Source organism: Siphateles boraxobius, unplaced genomic scaffold, assembly GCF_051911475.1.
Source record: "Siphateles boraxobius isolate OS27281-9 unplaced genomic scaffold, OSU_SipBor_1 65, whole genome shotgun sequence".
Classification (NCBI taxonomy): Eukaryota; Metazoa; Chordata; class Actinopteri; order Cypriniformes; family Leuciscidae; genus Siphateles; species Siphateles boraxobius.
The window spans coordinates 13,108,136-13,128,469 of record NW_027509192.1 but is presented as its reverse complement, the minus strand read 5'-3'; the positions used below and the strand labels follow the sequence as shown (position 1 = coordinate 13,128,469).

General features: G+C 35.8%; 1 protein-coding gene across 4 annotated transcripts in view; it reads left to right on the top strand.

Moving 5' to 3' along the window:
* Positions 1-20,334, top strand: part of bnip2 (BCL2 interacting protein 2) — a 25,236-nt gene extending 4,902 nt beyond the window's left edge. Inside the window, exons 2-12 of one of the 4 annotated variants that reach the window (XM_077211098.1) lie at positions 3,595-3,690; positions 5,764-5,837; positions 5,951-6,136; positions 12,013-12,195; positions 12,626-12,728; positions 13,754-13,885; positions 16,575-16,661; positions 16,770-16,868; positions 17,139-17,174; positions 18,629-18,676; positions 19,281-20,334. In XM_077211098.1, coding sequence (XP_077067213.1) covers positions 3,595-3,690; positions 5,764-5,837; positions 5,951-6,136; positions 12,013-12,195; positions 12,626-12,728; positions 13,754-13,885; positions 16,575-16,661; positions 16,770-16,868; positions 17,139-17,174; positions 18,629-18,641 — 1,009 coding nt within the window. In that variant the 3' untranslated portion in view covers positions 18,642-18,676; positions 19,281-20,334. The remainder of the gene's footprint in view (positions 1-3,594; positions 3,691-5,763; positions 5,838-5,950; positions 6,137-12,012; positions 12,196-12,625; positions 12,729-13,753; positions 13,886-16,574; positions 16,662-16,769; positions 16,869-17,138; positions 17,175-18,628; positions 18,677-19,280) is intronic. The other 3 variants (XM_077211099.1, XM_077211096.1, XM_077211097.1) reach the window with 3 other exon arrangements.

The following is a 20,334-nucleotide window of genomic DNA, read 5'->3' as shown; positions in this document are numbered from 1 at the left end:
GATCGGTCTGTGCAAGAAACTGAACTTTATTTACAACAATATTACCTGTAATAAAGACTGTTGTGAACACGCTATGGACCGTTTGCAGAGGCTGTGGATTACAGGTAATAATGTTGTAAAAAAAATAAAATAGTTTTTGCTTCATAAGATCTCAATGTATCTTTAGGAGCCACGGGTAGCCTATTCATTTTGTTTTGCCCTTATCTGTTGTTGTTTTTTTACTCTCAAAGTGACTGTAAGCCATTGACTTGCAAAGCTAAAAGTATGTTACTGTTCTACTGAAGAAGAAAAAAGTCACCTACATCTTCAATAGTCTGAGGGTGAGGAATTGAACAGCAAATTTAAATGTTTTGGATGTTCAGTGATTAGAATATAAAGTAGGGATGCACCGATATGAACAGTATGGCCGATACATCTAAATCCAAATTTTTATATCATTTTTAGAGCCTGATTACAAAAGTCTCACCAATAAAATCCATGTCCCAAACAAACAATTATAATGTTCTCATTGTAATTTTATGTAGCCTATATGACAGACTTGCGCTGCACATGTTGCACTTGCAACCGTATTTTCCTTTTTTGAATCCTATTTCAAGCAATTCAAAAACATCATGGCGAACAGGAAATAATCCATTATTTATCGGCTTTATTATATCGACCAAATTTTCTTATCGGACCGATAACAACAACATTAAAAGTGAACATGGGTATATCGGCCGATACCAATATGGTGGCCGATATATCGTGCATCCCTAATGTAAAGTTACAAAATGTTAAACATAAACTAGTGCTAAGAACCAGAATCTGCTCTACCTACGTTTTTCAGTTAGGAGCTGCTATTGCCCTCATGTCATGAACAGAAAAGAAAAAAAATCAATGTAGTTTTCATCCATACAGTGAAAGTCCAAAGTTGTTTTAAAAACATAGTGTGTTCCTATTTATGTCTGTACTAGTTTTAGCAAAGTGACATGAGAAAGCATTCGGCGTTGTGTCCCATGACAACAGTGTGTACTGTTGCAGATCTCTGCTAGGGAGGGTGGCATAAAGAGCAGCAGACATTCCCCCTGGAGGAGTATGACGGACACCACATGGATGGCATGGCAATTAGCTCCCATCCACAGTTAAGCAGTGCCCACGTCTCCCCTTCACATCTGAGCGCCAGCTTCTCTTTCAAATGACTAAACAGCTGGTGGATGAATGACTCCTTTGCTGTGCCTCATTCATTACAATCGGAAGACATAACAGCCTGGACTCACAAAACACACGCACGCGCACACACACACATACATTGTGGTTTTATTGGGTCTTTCCATAGACATAATGATTTTATAAACTGTATATTCTATCCTCTAAACCTACCCATCACAGAAAACTTTATGCATTTTTACCTTTAAAAAAACAAAAACAAAAAAAAAACATCACTTAGTATGATTTATCAGCTGTTTTCTTCAGGGGGACCAAAAAATGTTCCGACAAGGGTTTTGGATTTTGCAATCTTTGTGGGAAATTTTGTCTCCATAATTTAAGGTTTGCTAGGACCACACACACACACAAATAACAGGGCAAAGTTGCTGGAAAGAGATATCTTAGGTTTTTATGTACATGGAACTTATTTTTGATTGAACATGACTTAGGACGTTTGACTATGTTCACAATATACTTGTAAACTGCTGTTTTTGCAGTATGCAGTCTACATATTGAGTAGTGTGAACATTTTCTGAATCCATGGAATATCTTACTCATTTATACGTATGCATTCGCCAAAATATGCAGTATGCAATGAGTGCACTATATAGAATACTATGTCCCACAATGCAATGCACTCAATCTCTGTTTCCTGTGTGACAAATGAACCGGAAGCAACACAAGCAGAAATCTTTAATGTTTTATCCTTACCTCTTCATTGTTTAATTTGACTATTATACACTTTAAAAAATATATATATTTACATTTAAAAAAAAAAATATGGTGACACTTTATAATATAGTTCTCTAAGTTAAAATTGCTATTTTATGTTAGCTATTGTCAACTAGTGAACAACATTTTTACAATATTTAAATGTTAAAAAATCATAGATTTTTCATATTTAAAGTTAAATAATGCATTAATAATCAAACATGATTCTTTTTTTATTAACAGACCTAGATTTATAAATGCTTTAAAATTATTATTTAAAATTTATTTTTATAAATGAAAATAAACTAAAATGTAAGTATTACACTAAAAACCTGAACTTAACTTTACATGTTAGAAAAACTTTAAAAAATTGTCTTAAAATAAGTTGAAGCTAAATAAGAAATAGTTCAAAAACTAATAAAAGTGGCAAAAGCACATAAACTAAAATTAAATTGAAACTAAAAATATGAAAAAAAGCGTAATGCCATGTAGTATATAAATACTAAAATAACACTGCTTCAAACAAACATTTGCTCCCAAACAGCTACTGTACCACCTGTTATTTGCAACCCCGTTACCAATTCTGCCATGTTTCATATTTTTTTGTTCTTTTTTCAGTTTAATTTGGATGCTTATTTAAAGTTTTTTTGCAAAATCCCCCAAATAAGTGTTTTAAAAGGGTTTGAAATTGCATTTTTCCACACGCTAAGCAGTAAACTATTCCAGTCCAGTGTTTAGTATTATTTTAATTTCAATTAAAGTTTGTGTTTTAAAAAAAAAAGATATATTTTATTTTTATTCATTTATTTTATTTTTATTAGAAAAAAAAATTATTGATCAAGTTAAAATGTTGCCTTGACATCTAGCTGAAATAAAATAAGTTTGTGCACATTTTATTTTATTGAAGTTAACATTTATTTTATTTCAAGTAACAAACATTTTTTTATGGTGTTGGTTTAAGTTTCAGCCTGAACACATCTCATGAGAATGAATTTGTTTTTCTGTGGTTTTTGCTCTTCTGTTACAGTCGAAATCATAAATGTATTCAAACATTGGATCTAGTGTTTGTTAATTAAATATTAAAAAAAATCAACCCTTGAGGAGCGTCCCGTCCTACCAGTGATCTCGCTGTGAAATGACTTTAGTTCTAGTAAGAAGAGCGTCTGAACATGCTCTGTTTCCAAGAAATTAGAGCGGGTTTGTTCTTTACATCAAAACATTGAACTTTGAACACAGTCCAAGAATTTCAGGCTTTTTCAAAGTCACCACCCAAATCTTTCCCCAAAGAAGGTGAAACACTTTCGCCTACTTCCATTTGTAAAAGAGCTTATCTCGGATGTAACAGAATTTGTTGTGTGTGAAGTCCTCAAGAGTTTACATGCCTTTGGATTTGAGATTAGCGCACCAAAGAAGCCCATATGGACTTGTTTATGCCGTAAGCTGCGATACACTGCGTCTTAATGTGCAGTGGTCTTATTAGGCAGTTTAAAAGTCTTTTCAACCATTTCTCAGTAACTACAGCAGCTTGAGCTCTGTGATGAATGACTATAAGCCAGTATCGGATTTTGACTTCTGGACTCTTTCAACTCGAATGTATTGGTTTTTTTAGTGAGTGAATAACAGAGTATGAATTACAGTTGTTTTAAAGTCAAAACAGTTGGCTAATGGGTTCATTTTTTTTATTATCATTGCCTTCAGTTTTGAGCACCAGGAGTCAGTGGCGACCACAGAGGCTCGGCTGAGAATGGAAGGGGTCGAGCTAAAGGAGGAGTGGCAAGATGAGGATTTCCCCAGGTAGGCTGTTGGTGTGTGTGTGTGTGTGTGTGTGTGTGTGTGTGTGTGTGTGTGTGTGTGTGTGTGTGTGTGTGTGTGTGTGTGTGTGTGTGTGTGTGTGTGTGTGTGTGTGTGTGTGTGTGTGTGTGTGTGTGTGTGTGTGTGTGTGTGTGTGTGTGTGTGTGTGTGTGTGTGTGTGTGTGTGTGTGTGTGTGTGTGTTTGTGGTAGCGTGGGCATTTTTTCTTTTCTTTTCATGATGTATATATTGCAAGATACATACCGTTCAAAAGTTTGGGGTCAGTAAGAGTTTTGAAAGAAATTATTACTTTTATTCAGCAAGGACACATTAAATTGATTGAAAGTGACAGTATAAAGACCAAAGACTTTCACATTTATACAAATGTCTACTTTTTTGTAATCAAAGAATCCTGACAACTTGTAAATTAGTTTCCACAAAAATATTAAGCAGCACAACTGTTTTCAACAGTTTTAATAATATTAAGAAATGTTTTTTTGAGGACAAAATCAGCAGATTAGAATGATTTCGTAAGGATCATGTGACACTGAAGACTGGAGTAATGATGCTGAAAATTCAGCTTTGCCATCACAGGAATATATTTAATATTTAATATTCAAATAGTTATTAAAAATAAGTTTACTGTATTTTTTTATCAAATAAATGCAGTTTTGAGATTTGCATTCGATTTTTTTTTTAAGCATAAAAAAGTCTTGTGGTAATTAATCTTGCTTGTGCTGGAAATTCAACCCAAAAAGTATTATAATGCGTAACAACCAGACTATTTTTATTATTATATAATGTAGTATAATATATTATATTCATCATATATTATAAATAAAATTAATTAAAAAATATATATATAATTATTGCAGATTATACAATTTACAAATGAAAGATACTTAATCTAAATTGATTTCCTTTTTTTTATTTGAACTGCACTCTAAATAAATGTATTTTTTTTAATATAATGTTTAATTCATAGCTGGGAAAAAAGATCATTTGTTTTATTTGGATGCAAACTACAATATTAAGATTATTCAAACCAAATGAATAAGTCCGGCATTACGGCAAAAATAAAGACTCAAAACAGTTATACCTTATAAATCTAATAGGATGAGCCAGATTCAAAGTAGTTGTAAAATATCTAACTTATACACATATGTAATGTGACCAAATATAAATGCAAAAAAAAAAAATTTAAGCTAGCCATTATTTTCTGCTTAAAGTCCCCCTGAAATCTAAATTTAAGTATGAATATGTTAGCCTTAAGGTTATGAATAAGCTGGTGTGTTCCAAAACTCGCATTTAGGAGATATAAGCATTCAAAACAGTCTCTCACTTCCACTAAAATGGATCATGGCTTTTTATGACGTCACCGTGGACTTCAGCTTCTCATCACATCTTCTGTCCAATCTGTCCAATGCTTTCTAGAATCTAAAGCTTCCCGACCCCTATGCTATAAATACCACCTGGACAAAGCGACCGTGGCTGTACATGTAGTACACGCATGTTCAGTGTCAACTGTGAATCAGCGCTGACTCGAGACTGTTTTGAACGATTTTAGTTCGATTTGGTGAACTAATTCGACCGGTTCACTAAAAAGAACCACTTCAAAAAAATGATTTATTCACACCTCTACTATTGAATCCAACGTATCATCAGCACTCGGATTCGCTTCCATGGTGCTGTAAAGTACGACTTGCAGTCTGTGAGGTAAACTAAACGCTATTGGGTATATGAAAAGGCGGAGGAGCCATTCAATATGTCCCGCCTTAGCTTCCTGTTTCCTGTTTGTTCTCATAGAGCCGCTTTTCAGACAGCGCATCTTTTTTGAGTTGTCTTTTGCGTCTAATTGCGCTTGAAAGGTTTAAATGCATTTGAATGAATGACAGCTTGGTCATATAATGTAACACCAGAGGATGCCAGGAAAAAAACTGATGCGTTGAACAGAAAATAATTAATTGTCAATTTGGACAGCCCTAATATATACACCGTTGTACTGCCCAAGCCTAGAGTAACATCTAAATTATAGTACGATAAATTGTGAGTATGTTTTTTAAATTTGGGTTTTCAGGCCACTCCCAGAGGAGGAAGATATTCAGCTTGATGAGGAGCTTTTCACTGGGTCTTCTGGTGAAGGAGCACCTGGTAAGCCATAATGATATACTCCCAATATATGTAATATGTAGAGACAATTATTCACTTGTTACTTTGGTCAGGAAACATTTAGAAAGATTTTGTTCTTTTGACTAAAATTGCAGCTCCACAGTCCTACGGACTAAACAGTGCAAAGAAATCTAAAAAGAAACTTTTGGCTCCGGACATCAGCCTAAACCTAGACCACAGTGAAGGCTCGGTCCTGTCTGATGAGCTGGATGAGAGTACAGAACTGGACCTGGATGATATAGACACTCCTTCAGACAACAGCAATGAGTTTGAGTGGGAAGGTATGATGGTGGACAAACCTGTAAATGTTAACAGTTTAACATAAGGGGTCATGAACTGAGAATTCACATTTTCCTTGATCTTGCGTTAGTTAAGAGTTTGTTATACTATAAAAATACCCTGTAAGTTTCAAAACTGCTTTGTTATTTCAAAAACTGCTTTAATTGAAACCAAGGCCACTGGAGCGTTTGTGAATAGTGACATGAGAACGAGAAAAGGTCTACACAGGATCAATACCATTACCTTCCAAAGGATCCTAATGCTAGGATAGTGTGGGGGGGGGGGGGTATTCTGTAAATTTCGGCGCATTATTTGTTTGTATTCTGTAAATTTCGGCGTAGGCTTTGCAAATAGACTTTTACGATATAGATCTGCCAGCAATGCCACAAACATGTAAGTAATCATGTTTATTCTAATGGCTGATCTGTGATCAGTGATTTCTATTGTATAATTATTCAGTAAATCAAGCCTGTGACCTGAATGATCAACTTCACGTCGTTTCTCTTAGTTGGATGAAAATAATCTTATTTAAACTGTGATTAAACTACATACAGAAAGCGATCAAAGTACGATCCCTTTCCGATCACCCAAGCTATCAATCACACATCGCGAGTTTATCTGGACACTTGCCAAACCTCCCGTTATGTAATCATTGACGCTGTTACACTGCACAACCAAGTTCTTACAGTATTTACATTGTGTTTACATAGTTATTTGGTGAAAGCATTTGTGAGAGTGCTGAAATTGTATTGCAATGATGAGATCTCTTCATTCCCGCAATCAACTGCAACTATTCATGTAATGTAATACATCTAACTTTTCATGATTCGTTAATTTCGATAGCTGTAATGGTAAAAACAAAGTAAAAGATTTCGAGAGAGTTCCACTTGTAATACCAGCTATTTCATATGCAAAGATGTCAGCCAATCACAGCAGTGGGCGTTTACGCTGAAGTCTCACACAGACACGCCCCTTCAAACAGAGCGTTCAAATCAGAGGGCTAAAATCAGGCTTGGAAAAATGACTTTTGTTTCTAAATTATGACAATTTTGATGTAATAATCATACTAACATTACAAGGGCAAACCAGGAACATTATAAAATAATCCAGTTCATGACCCTTTTAACATAATCCCTAACAGCAACTAATCTTAATTAATTAGTCATTTTGCAGCCATTCAAACTGTCTTTCTGATCTTGTAGAATTGTTCCTTACTAACAGTACAGAGATCTTTTCATGGACCAGCTTTTGTGCAATAACTCTTAGTTAAACAGTGTTATGTGTTCTTGTTTTGTTTTTCTGTCCCGCTGCTCTCTTCTCTCTTTCCTGGAAGGATTGTTTCTTCTCATTCGTTTGCGACAGGCCGCAGGCCTGCGGTTTGTGGTAAGGTTACCTGACTGGATGTTTACTCCCCGATCAAGTCCTACAGCATTGATTTATTTTTCTTTATGAGAGATCACCCTTTTAGTATGGTATGGAATGACACTACAAATCAGAGGTTATCCTTTGTTTTTGTTTAAAATTTTGATGTTGGATTTTGATTTGTGCATGGTATTTCCTCCAATCTCATCAAATCTGATTTTGCCTCATCAGCCTCATTTTGGTGTCCTGATCATTTTTGTTAAATCACCACGGCTTTCCCTCCTGAAAAAGAAGTACATTTAGTATACTTTTAAAAAGTGTTCTTATTTATATGAAAATAATTAGTTTTTAATCAATATACTTTAGTGCAAACTGAATGTAATGTTTTAGACACTTAATTGCATGTTATTTACAATTGAATTAAAATTTATTTTAGTTTAAATTTGTATTAAATGCAATTTTTGACACTTACATAAAGTGTGAACACACTACAGTTAAAATTATAATCAGGTGCTTAACACATGGTTTAGTGTGTTTAATGGGGGGGGGGGGGATTATTGCAACATCATGATTTCAAATGTACTTTAAAGTAAAACTTTTAATTTGAAATTATTACTGTGTACTTAGGTTTTTAAAGAAGCTGTCATGAAAGTGTACTCTTTAGGTACACTGTAGCAGCCATTTAGTTCATTAAAATTATATTATCTGCAAGTGAAATATATTTATATAACAATTAAGATTTGAAGTATGCTCATATTAAATACAGTTAAAGGTAAAGTAGGCAATTTCGGAGTGGCTAGCAATAGCAAGCTAGCTTTGAAAGTATTAAATCCTACCCTCCCTTCAGAGCGTCTCCAAAGCCATGCCTCCTTCTAAACACAGCTCGTTGTTTGGGTTCAGGGGGAACTGTAAAAGGTGGCTGTTATTTGTGGTGCTCGGTGACTGACGTCTGTCTACAACTCTACATAGCCTCATTGAATGCGCTGATGACATGTGATGTGTGCGTGAGCAGGTGCGTAGAGTTATGGAAATACATACGTTGACAGGCAGGTAGGACATCGGTCGGACCAAATGCAATGATTGGACAAAAATATGTTTGGTCCTGAGACTTCCACAGACAAAATATGTACATGTTGTAATATTTAGACCACTTCTATTATTGATTACTATCAGGATATGAGGAGTTTCAACCATTATAACAAAAAGTGTTCTTAAAAAATGTACCTCCCCTACATTTAAAGCAACACCAAAGATTGTTTTGTACCTTAAAAATTTTTTTTCCAAAATCGTTTCAGTGGTTCATCAATTCGTAACAGGGTGAACGGCACTTCTGCATATCGACTATAACCGCACTATGCAAGTTTGCCAGATCGGGTAGCGGATCTGTGGTTCGAATGAGACATAAGAAACTACAAATCTGACTTGCTTTACGGCAAATGTTACAATAGCCAATAGGTGGAGCAAGGCTCTGGGTGGAGCGCACTCGGCAGGTACATATAAATGGAAGATACCTAGCAGCCAGGTAGTTTTTGAATTTTCATCATGACGGAGTCTACAAATAAAAGGAAGAGTATGATGTCGGAGGAGGCTAAGAAAAAAAATGGGAGCATGATAGAGAAAGAGCTCGAACTAGAGTGAACATTGGACTGGCTTACACTCGTTGACGAGAGCTGAAGGAGGCTACAAGATGCAAGCAATGTCATTGTTTTGTTTTTCTTCGTTTCTGATGTCGCAATACATCATACTTTCATAAAATCATGCAACATACTCTTACCTTTTCTGTGGACATCGTTATTTCCAAAGCCGGTGCTGGATAAACCAATAGATTGTGTATGACGGTAGTCTGTGCTAGGCTAAATTATTTACGACAGCGGTAATGGAGAATTTTCTCATTAGCTCTGTTCGGAACCCTAGCTAGCTGCCTCACTGTCTGTGTCTACATAGGCAGCTCCCTTCTAAGACCGTGTACCAATCAAAATTGAAGTGACTGATTTTAAAAGCTCAAATAAGTTATGCTTACAGTTGATTCCTGTAGTCTTATATTAGCTTGTTGCTAAGCTAATCACTGCGTACTTTTAAAAAGCTAAGAAAATACATTGCGCACGCAAATAATCCTTGCCGTTTCTGTCATACTTACTACCTACTTTTGCCCATCGCTCCTCCTGGAGCATAGGCCATCGACAACAATTCTCCAGCGGGCACGGTCTTAGGCTGTCTTTTCTATTTGAGTCCAGGTGATACCACTCTTCTTCAGCTCTGTCTCAGTGTTTCACCTCCAGCTGTTCTTAGGCCGTTCCCTCTTTCGTCTTCCTTGAGGGTCCAAAGTGAGGGACTGGCGTATCACATTACTCGTTGGTTTACGTAATGCGTGTCCAATCCAGCCCCACTTTCTCCCCCCATCTGCTGTGTGATGGCTTCTTGATTGGCTCTTTGCCAGAGCTCCTCATTGTTGGTACGGTCGGGTCACCAGATCTTGAATATGCGCCGTAGGCATCCATTGGTGACAGTCTGGATCTTCTGCAGTGTGCGCTTGGTCATCTTCCATATCTCCGACCCATATAGGAGAACAGACTTCAGTTGGAGTTGAAAATCCTCATTTTGGTTGCTTCTCCTATCTCTTGGAGGCCCAGATGTTTTTGAGCATGATGAACATCGCCCTTGCGTTGCCCACCCTGGCGACCACATCACTGTCTGTGCCACCCTGTTTCTGTCATGCTTGAATAAAATGTATATTCTCTTGAATCTTCCATCTTGGGACATTTTCATGGAGCGTCTTGAAATTGATTCTGGATAATTCCTCTTTGAAGAAAGATATATTATGTGACAGTGCTACCTGAGATTTTTGGACTTGCTGCGATTTAAGATTATCAGAGACATGAACACACATAAAATAGTTTATTTTATCATAGTTTTATGTTTATGATTTAATACTCATTCATTTGCCTGTGTTTTCTGGCACACAAAAGTGTTTTCAACCTTGTTTTGTGCTCCTAGGAAGTTTATATGGAACCTTGTTTCCGCCACTGAATAAAAAAATTAATAACTTGAATTGCGACTTCTCACAATGACTGATTTATATATATATATATATATGTATATATGTGTATATATATATATATATATATATATGTATGTATGTGTATATATATACATATACATACATGTATATACACACACACATAATTATATATATATATATATATATATATATATATATATATAATAATGAAAATTCTGACTTATTTCCCCTTTTTTGAGAGATACAATGGACTACTTGCACAACTACTTCACATTCTAGTAAGTACATATTGGGATTTCAGCGCACATTCATGCATGAGAATCACTATGTTCTATGGCTGCTAATTGATTAAAACAATGAATAATGATCTCTATTAATTATCTTGAGCCTGCTGAAATGTTCCTATAAACATTTTCTTTCAACCTTTGTGCATTCTGAATAATAAATAGGCTAAATATATCCACTAAGCTGCAGCAGTCCTATATGCTCATCTTCTCATTAACAGTTTTTTTTCTCTTTCTGACATTTCATATCTGTTGGGTTTACATTTTTAAATGAAATTGACTATTAAAAGGATTGCTTGTGTGCGCTGGTGTTTATTCCAGTCTTTTAAAATAGTTGAATGAATGAATGAATGAATGATCGCGAGGTGCCTGTAACGATGTTAAATAGGCTAGGCTATTTAATCAATAATGTACACAGCGTAGAGGAGAATGACAGTCAACTACTTTGAATATTATAGTATTTTGGGCATAAACATGCAAGTAGTGAAAAGATTGACATTGAAAAATGACAAAGAATGATTAAAATATTTAATCCAAATAAATGTTTGTGGTTCGTACTAATGTTAGTCATCTGTTGTATTGATGTCGCGGTCACTAGTTTAGACGAGCACTGACACCCTGTGGTGAAATAATGGCGTATTTTTAACACCTGGAAATTCTTCACAGAGTAGACATCAGAATACCTTCTCATGTCAATAAAAATTGCCAATTTTTTTAATTTTTATTGCAGACACTTATTTTAGGTGGCGTTTGTTCAACTCATTGATCACAGTACATTGAAAGTAAACATAACCAGAAATAAGTGAGATGTACTATTTCCAAACGCAAGTGTGTCACGAAGCTCAGTGCAAGTGGTCCATTGTGAGATACAAACTCACAATTGTGAGTTATAAAGTCAGAATTGTGAGAAGTCAGAATTGTTTAAAAAGTTTATATCTCAATTCTTGCTTTATTTCAGGCTTAATCGCAATTCAGTGAAATTTTAACTCACAATCGCATGTAATAAAGTCTGAATTGCGAGGTATAAAAAAATCAAAATTGAGAGGTAAAAAGAGGGTAAGTTTTACTTTTTTTTTTTTTCCATTTGAATTAAGTTGGTATAGCATCATTCCTAATCACATAAATGCACACATACAGTAACAACTGAACCCTGAAAGAAAACGGCACACATACAAGTATTAAATAGATAACACCCCATTATTTCCCTTGTCAGATGATCTCCCAAAACCCAAAAACTCAGACCTGCTGCGTAAAGGAGTGGAGTCGGTGCAGGAGTACACCAACACAGAGGAACGGGAGGAGGGACGTCGCTGGAGAGTTTTCCGCTTTGGAGAGCAGGAGCACAGAGTGGACATGAAGGCCATTGAGCCCTACAAGAGGGTTATCAGCCATGGAGGTCAGTGACCACACATCGCCATGCCAGTGTGTCCTGTGCGTTATTCACACAAGCATGTTTTCTTTTTTGCACCATTCAGGAAGTGAATTCCGTGTAATTCAAAACTGTCAGTATGAGAAACCGAATACATTCGGAGCATTTTCATGGCATGTAGCTGCATTTTCACTTTTCCTCATTACCTTTTCAGCCTGAAGTGATTTTTACCGTCTGTCACTCCTCTATTTTTTGCAAACCACCAGCTGTTGCTTTCATTCTAACTGCCTCTTGCATTCTGTTATTAAATGAACAATTACACAGACTCTACATTGTGCTGTTGATTTAGATAGATTGGATTACCGGTAGTCAAGTTGTTTAATAGCTGTAAAAGTGCAAACTAGCGTTCAAACGTTTGCCAGTGGCCATTGTCAAACATGTTTCCCCTTTATCACAGGTTACTATGGCGATGGATTGAATGCCATCATCGTGTTTGCTGTTTGCTTTATGCCTGAGAGCAATCAACCAAACTACAGATACATCATGGACAATCTTTTCAAGTAAGTTGTAGATGTTTTTTCTAGTGGTTCCATATGACTTATTCTTGTCAAGAACCCTTTAAAATAGTAAGAGAAAACTGACATTTAAAGCGTCCAATTATAGTCAAATAGTTCTCCAGTAGTCTCTGCAACATATTGATGAAATTAAGGCAAATATGTGTTAAATAAATTAAAGATTTATTCCCCTTTGGACTGATAAGAACCTGTATAGTACAGTGTTAATCTAATCTGAAAAAAAATAACAATTCATGAATAATTTATCAACTACAATCAATGTTATTTCCATCGGCTAAATAGATTGACTAGAATATGATTGACTAAATGCAATAAATATGACATGGATGTAGAAATCAGCCAAATCAGATTGGATCTTATGATTGTCAATAAGTCCTGCCATTTTCATGTGCATCTGCAAAGAAAATATCGCAATTCTTGGGTTATGGTCACAGCATACATACTTTTTGCAATTATATACAGCCTTTTCCTTTCGCAGTATTGTCTTTTTCCCCCAACAATATGCATCATGATTTTGTCTGCAGAGTCCATACTTGTGCCACCTGAGGCTCTTTTTTTGTTTTTTTTGGAGACCAATGATTTAAGCCTTTTGAACTAATTAACATGTCTAGACGTCTTTGAAGGTGCAGTCACATTTGCCATTGTTTGGCGAATTTTCACGTCAGAAATCCAGTCATTTCAATGGGATTCCACGCAATGGAGAAGTTTGCGCGAGGGTGAAATGTTTACCCACGCAGATTTAGAAAATTTTCAAGAGGGTTATGTGGATTTGGCTTCTTGACCAACAGAAAGCTGCTTTGTTTAAAAGTGACTTTCAAACCATTGATTAATACAATAGACAATTTACCCTTTTTGTCCTTATAAATTTGCTGAAATTTCACTAATATGACCGCACCTTTAGTCTCTTGAGTAACTGTTTCTTAGACACACTGAAAGTGTTGTAGACAAGTCCTCACCAGATGCCTCAAACCTCAGGTAGTTTTGCAACTAACGTTTTGTGTATCATTCAGGTATGTCATAGGAACACTAGAACTGCTTGTAGCTGAGAACTATATGATTGTATACCTGAACGGAGCCACCTCACGCCGAAAGATGCCCAGTGTGGGCTGGCTCAGGAAGTGCTATCAGCAAATAGATCGAAGGTGAGAAACTCTTTGACAGTATTTACTAACAGACTTTAATTTCATTGAGTAATTTAAAGGGATAGTTCACCCAAAAATGAACTTTCTGTCTTTATCCTCACTCTCGTTTTCTTTAAAACATTGGTCACCCAGAAAGATGTTTAAACCTGTTCAGCTGCATTGAATAATATTAAAAATTATGTTAAGAACAGCATTTATTTGAAATAGAATCTTTTGTAACATTACAAAATTTACTGTAACTTTTGATCAATTTAATTCATCCTTGATAGATAAAATGATTGATTTATTTGATTTATTTCCCCCAAAAAATAAAATAAAAAGTCTTACTGACACCAAACTTTTGAACGTTAGTGTTTAATGTTACAAAGGCTTTCTATTTCAGATAAATGCTGTTCTTTTGAACTTCCTATTCATCAAATAATCCTGAAATAAAAATGTAAATAACTGTTTTCAACATTGATAATAATGAGAAATGTTTCTTGAGCATCAAATCATCATATTAGAATGATTTCTGAAGAATGTAATGTAATGCAATGTAAGAAGTAATGATGCTAAAAATTAGCTTTGATCACAGAAATAAATTAAACTTTTCTTTATATTCACATAGAAATTTGTAAATATTCTTAATTAAACAAAAAATTTAATAATATTTCACAATATGACTGTTTTTTGTTGTTGTTGTTGTTGCTGTATTTTTAATCAAATAAATGCAGCCCTTGGTGAGCAGAAGAAACTGCTTACCGTTCCAAAACTTTTGATATAAACTGCTGGTCATAATTATTTGCCCCCTTGGTAAATATGATCAAAGATGGCTGTAAAAATAAATTTACATTGTTAAAGGCAGGGTAAGCAATTTGTTTCTAAAACACTTTTTGCCAAATTTGTTTAAACTGTCTTTATATACCAATACATATCTAAAATGTAAGCACTCTGAAAAGGAGTTTATAAAAATAGTGTCTGTAGTCCTCTCAGGGCTGCAATAAACACAGCTCATTATTCTATTCGGACCGAGTGCTCTGATTGACCGGGCGACTGTCACTCTCCCTCGTTGCTATGACTACCAGCACTGCTGCAACAGGAGCTGCCCACATGCGCGCACTCGGTTGACTCGCTCATTTCGGAAGAGGAGAGGCACGTTCCGGCCGGAAGCTAGGAAGACTCACAATTATGGCAGAAAAAGAGCAGTCAAACTCCCAGTACCACCTGTTCCTGCATATACAGTCATCGCAGGCAAAAAAGGCAAAAAAAGGTGATGTCACTTAATGCACTGCGCTCCTCTCCGCTCGGCGCTGGTAAACGCGTCCTCCAGCTGAGCGGTTGGCATCACGCATTCATGTGTTTTGGGGGCGTGGCTTTGGAAGGAGCCCACAAGGGAGGGGGTGGGAGTTTCTCTGTTGGATACTTTCAAAATCCAGCAGTTTTCTGCTAGTTTCTCAAACCTACCTACCCTGCCTTTAATCCTTTTGATATTTTATTTTAAAAAATCTAACCTTTCATTGAAGTAAAATAATTGAAAGTGGGGGGAAAATCACATTATGAAATAAATGTTTTCCTCCAAAACACGTTGGGTACAATTATTTGCCCCCTTTTATTAAATACTTTTTGCAACCTCTTTTTTCCAAGATAACAGCTCTGAGTTTTCTCCTATAATGCCTGATGAGTTTGGAGAACACCTGACAAGAGATCAGAGATAATTTTCCATACAGAATCTCTCCAGATCCTTCAGATTCCCAGATCCATGTTGGTGGTGCTTCTCTTCAGTTCAGCCAACTCATTTTCTATAGGGTTGAGGTCAGGGATTGGGATGGCCATTGCAGATGCTTGGTTTTGCGCTCAGTGACCCATTTTTGTTTTGATTTTGATGTTTGTTTTTGGATCTCTGTCCTGTTGGAAGATCCAAACATGGATTCTAGCAGAGGTTGTCAGGTTTTGATTTTTTTTATCTGTTGGTATTTGATCGAATCCATGTATCTGACCAAGATGTCCAGGACCTCTGGCAGAAAATTAGGCCCACAGCATTAAAGATAGAGCAGAGTATTTCATTTTTTTATCCCTGTGTGCTAATTTTTTTGTTTCATCTGACCATAGAACCCGTCCCGTTAGAAGTTCCAGTAGTGTCATTTACCTTTCAAACGTTCTATGGACAGATGAAACGACAACAAAAAAAAAAGCTTTTTGGCAGCAAACACTTAAGATGGGTTTGGTGCACACAGGGATAAAAAAGTACCCCATGTGTAAAATGAAATACTCTGCTGTATCTTTAATGCTGTGGGCCTAATTTTCTCCCAGAGGTCCTGGACATCTTTTTATTATAGGAGGCATTACAGGAGAAAACTCAGAGCTGTTATCTTGGAAAAGGTAGGTTGCAAAAAGTATTTCATAAAAGGGGGCAAATAATTGTTCCCAACGAGTTTTGGAGAAAAAAAATATTTCATAATGTGATTTTCCCCTCACTTTCAATTCTTTTACTTCAATGAATGGTTAGATTTTTGCAATTTGTTTTTCATAAAATATCAAAAGGATTAACCATGCAGATTTATTTTTTACAGCCATCTTTGATCATATTTGCCAAGTGGGCAAATAATTCTGACCAGCACTGTATATATATGTGAACATTTTTTCAAACTTTTAAAATATATCTCTAAACAATAAAAAAAACTTTATGTTGCACAACACTGTTCTGTTCAAGGTTAAGGAAGAATTTGAAGTCTTTGATAATTGTGCACCCGTCCTGGTTTATTCGCACCCTCTTGGCCCTCACGAAACCTTTTATAAGGTCAGTCCTGTTCTAGTTATTTTCAGATATGTTTGGAAATAAAATGATTTTCTGCAATGACCTGATATCTTAATGCTGCTTTATTCAATGCAAAACTTCTAATTACAGCTCAAAATTTAGCCAGAAAATCAAGTATGTGTTCAGCCTGACAGACCTGGCTGAGCTTGTCCCGATGGAGTATGTTTCCATACCAGACTGTATTAAAGAGTAAGTGTCCCTGTAGTATACTGCTTCTGCCTGTTAGAGCACTACTTCCTGTTTTTATAGGAAAAATCTGTTTCTACTGTACATGCATTTCACTGAACAATGCTAAATACCTAAATTACCTTCCATACCGTTTTCTTCTCTCAGCAGTATTCCAGCTTTGTAATTATTTTATTGAAAGTCTGATCTGCTGCTAAGTACTAGCTGCTGTTGGCTGTGGTATCTTCAGAAACTCTCTATGCCCTAACCCCTTCTCCCTGCCTTTCTTCTAAGGTTTGACGAAGAAAAAAATAGGAAAAAACGTAAAAGGTATCTGTATTTTCATTCCAGAGATCCCTGCCAGATCTCTGTAGACTACATCTGAATTGCACGAAACTAACAATTAAGCGTTTGGCTTGATTAAGTGTCCACCTAAATTTGCTTTTCGAGCTTCTTTTCATCCTTGATTCTCATCAAGATGCTAAATTTTTTCTGTGTCATCTAACTATAATTATGTTGATTATAATGCAGCTGTTTTGCACTTTTTTGATTTTACATTGAGCACAATGTCACATTTCCTAAGCAAAAAGTTTTGACTTGCTCTGAAATTCCAGCATTGACCTTTCATTATAAAACCCAGAGAGACAAGCAATATTTCCTGTAGTTTTCATTCTATCTTTGTTACAGTTTCAGATTCCATGCAGTGAACACCATAAAAATAAAAATAAAAAATAAAAAACATCTAAGGCAGTTCATTTCTTTATAAGGTTTATTTATTAGATTTTTTTTTCTTTATTTCATTTTGGTAGACTCATTTGGTTTTATACTAAAAACAATTACTTTTTTATGCATATACTATACACTCACGGCCGCTTTATTAGGTACACCTATTCAACTGCTTGTCAACACTGATATCTAATCAGTCAATCACATGGCAGCAACTTAATGTATTTAGGTATGTAGACATGGTCAAGACGATCTGCTGAAGATCAAACTAAGCATCAGAATGAGGAAAATGATTTAAATGATTTTAAACGTGGTTGAACTGGTTGGTGCCAGACGGGCTCGTCTGAGTATTTCAGAAACTGCTGATCTACGTGAAAATCTGCTGAAAACGTGCCTGGTCTGATGAGTCTCGATTTCTACTGCAACATTCAGACAGTAGGATCAGAATTTGGCGTAAACAACATGAAGGCATGGATCCATCCTGCCTTGTATTAACGGTTCAGGCTGCTGGTGGTGTAATGGTGTGTTGGATATTTTTAGTACCTTAGTACCAAAAGAGCATCACATATAGGATAACACACCATGTCACAAAGCTCAATTCATCAAAAAATGGTTTGACAATGAGCTCACTAAACTGAAAATGACTCCACAGTCACCAGATCTCGATCCAAAAGAGCATTTTAGGGATGTGGAGGAACGAGATATTCAGATTATGGATGTGCAGCCGACAAATCTGCAGCAACTGCGTGATGATTTCATGTCAATAGGACCAAAATCTCTGAGGAATTTTTCCAGCACCTTGTTGAATCTGTGCCATGAAGAATTAAGGCAGATCTGAATGTAAATGGTGTTCATACCAGAGCTAGCAAGGTGTACCTAATAAAGTGGCCATATATAAATAATAATAATAGAGTGGGGTGGGGGGGACAGAAGTGTTGTTTAGATGGAACCTTAGACGCTATTGATATTCCAAATCTGAGTCATCCAATTACTGTTATTAATTCAATTCAGGTCTTTGGCCAAATGCACTAACTTGCTTGTGTTTGCAATGAACACAGATTTAGATTCTGACGTTCTGTCCTCTCAGTTCTGCCACTGTTAGTATGGTATGTATGACCATGCCAGTAAATCATATTTTATGGTGAAGGATTTGAACAGTTAAATCACGGGTGGTTTACAATTTTTTCAAATGCATGCCTGGCTGATGGACATTCTCACTGCTCGCTGCATGTCCCACTGAACACGTCACAAGATGCATTGTGTAAAACTTAAAGGAGGGACAATACAGAGAGTTGAGAGTCAGAGTACACTTACAGACATTGTTTTCCATATCATATCGTGCTAAAAACACTCAGAACCTTAGCATCCTTATGGCAGCACCTTGAAAACCAGCCACACCAGTTTAACGTGTACAAGCTTCATACATTTCATAAAATGTTTTAGCCAGTTTGTACTTAAGTTGCACATGAATGGATTTAAATGCTTGTTTTGCTTGTATAACAATGTTTTTAACCTCATTTGAAAAGTTGTCTTTGTGATCAAACTAAACCTTTGAGTGTAAAATCATGAGACCATCTTTTTGTTGTCTCTGTATTGAATTATGTGAGGGAAAAAATTAAAAGCTGTACTTTTCTAATCAAATTGAAGTGTTGGTATGGTTTTAATTCTTATCCCTTATACTGTTATCTTTTTTCTTCTTTTTCTTTGTAGGATTGACAAGGACATGCATGGAAAAGTGGAGATAGCAACTGCTGCAGTGCCAGAGTGAGTTAGAAGAAGAGTTAAAGAAGCTGGAAGAATAAAATAATGTATTGGGTTTCTTTTAACTGGAGAACGCAAGATCTTGATGTCAGAAAAGTGCTTTTTAAAAGAATATTTCAACCCAAAATGAAAATTGTCCTCATTTACTCAGCCTCATGGTATTCCAAACCCACATTACTTTTTTTCCCCCTGTGGTACACAAAAGTAGACATTTAACAGAATGTCCAAGCTGCTTTTTTCGATAGCCGTGGTCCCCATTCACTTTCATTGAATGGAATAGATCAACTTGTACATTCTGCTAAATATCATATAATAAGAGTCATATATAGGTTTGGAACGACATGAGGGCGAGTAAATTATGTCGGATTGTTTTTATTTTTGAGTGAACTATCCCTTTAAAGCTTTGACTGCCTGTTACTTTGTTACCTTTTTTCTTTGTTACCTTTGTTGCATTTGTGTGCCAAACACCTGTAAGATGATCTGGTTTCTGTGCGTTAAACATTTTAGTAATCTTTTATGTATCATTTCAATAAGTAGATACTGTCAACATGTTCTAGTTCCTATATCTTGCCCTTAGTTAAGGCACTCTGTTTTTGAACTAGTCGATGCATGTTCTTCATTACATTTAAATGTCTATATTTATATCAAAAGGTGATAAAGGAGAAAGATTAATATATTTTTATGACTGAAATGTTTTTTTTAGGGGCCACAATCTGGCATTGTTTGTCATCCGCTCACTGAACATCTCATAGTTATACCACATATTGTTTTCTGCTGAATGTCTTTTTTGATTTGAGAGCATGGAGAAATGTGGAAAGAAGACAGTAAGGAAACAATCAAAAATGAATTGAACCAGTACAAGGTTTCCAATTCACCATCATTTATGGTTTGGGAGGGTGGGGTTCTTGTATTTTATGTTCTTGCAAGTAAACTACCACACAAAAATCACATTGTCACCGTGAATAATACAATACTGCAATAGTTATTAAATATTGTGTCAGCA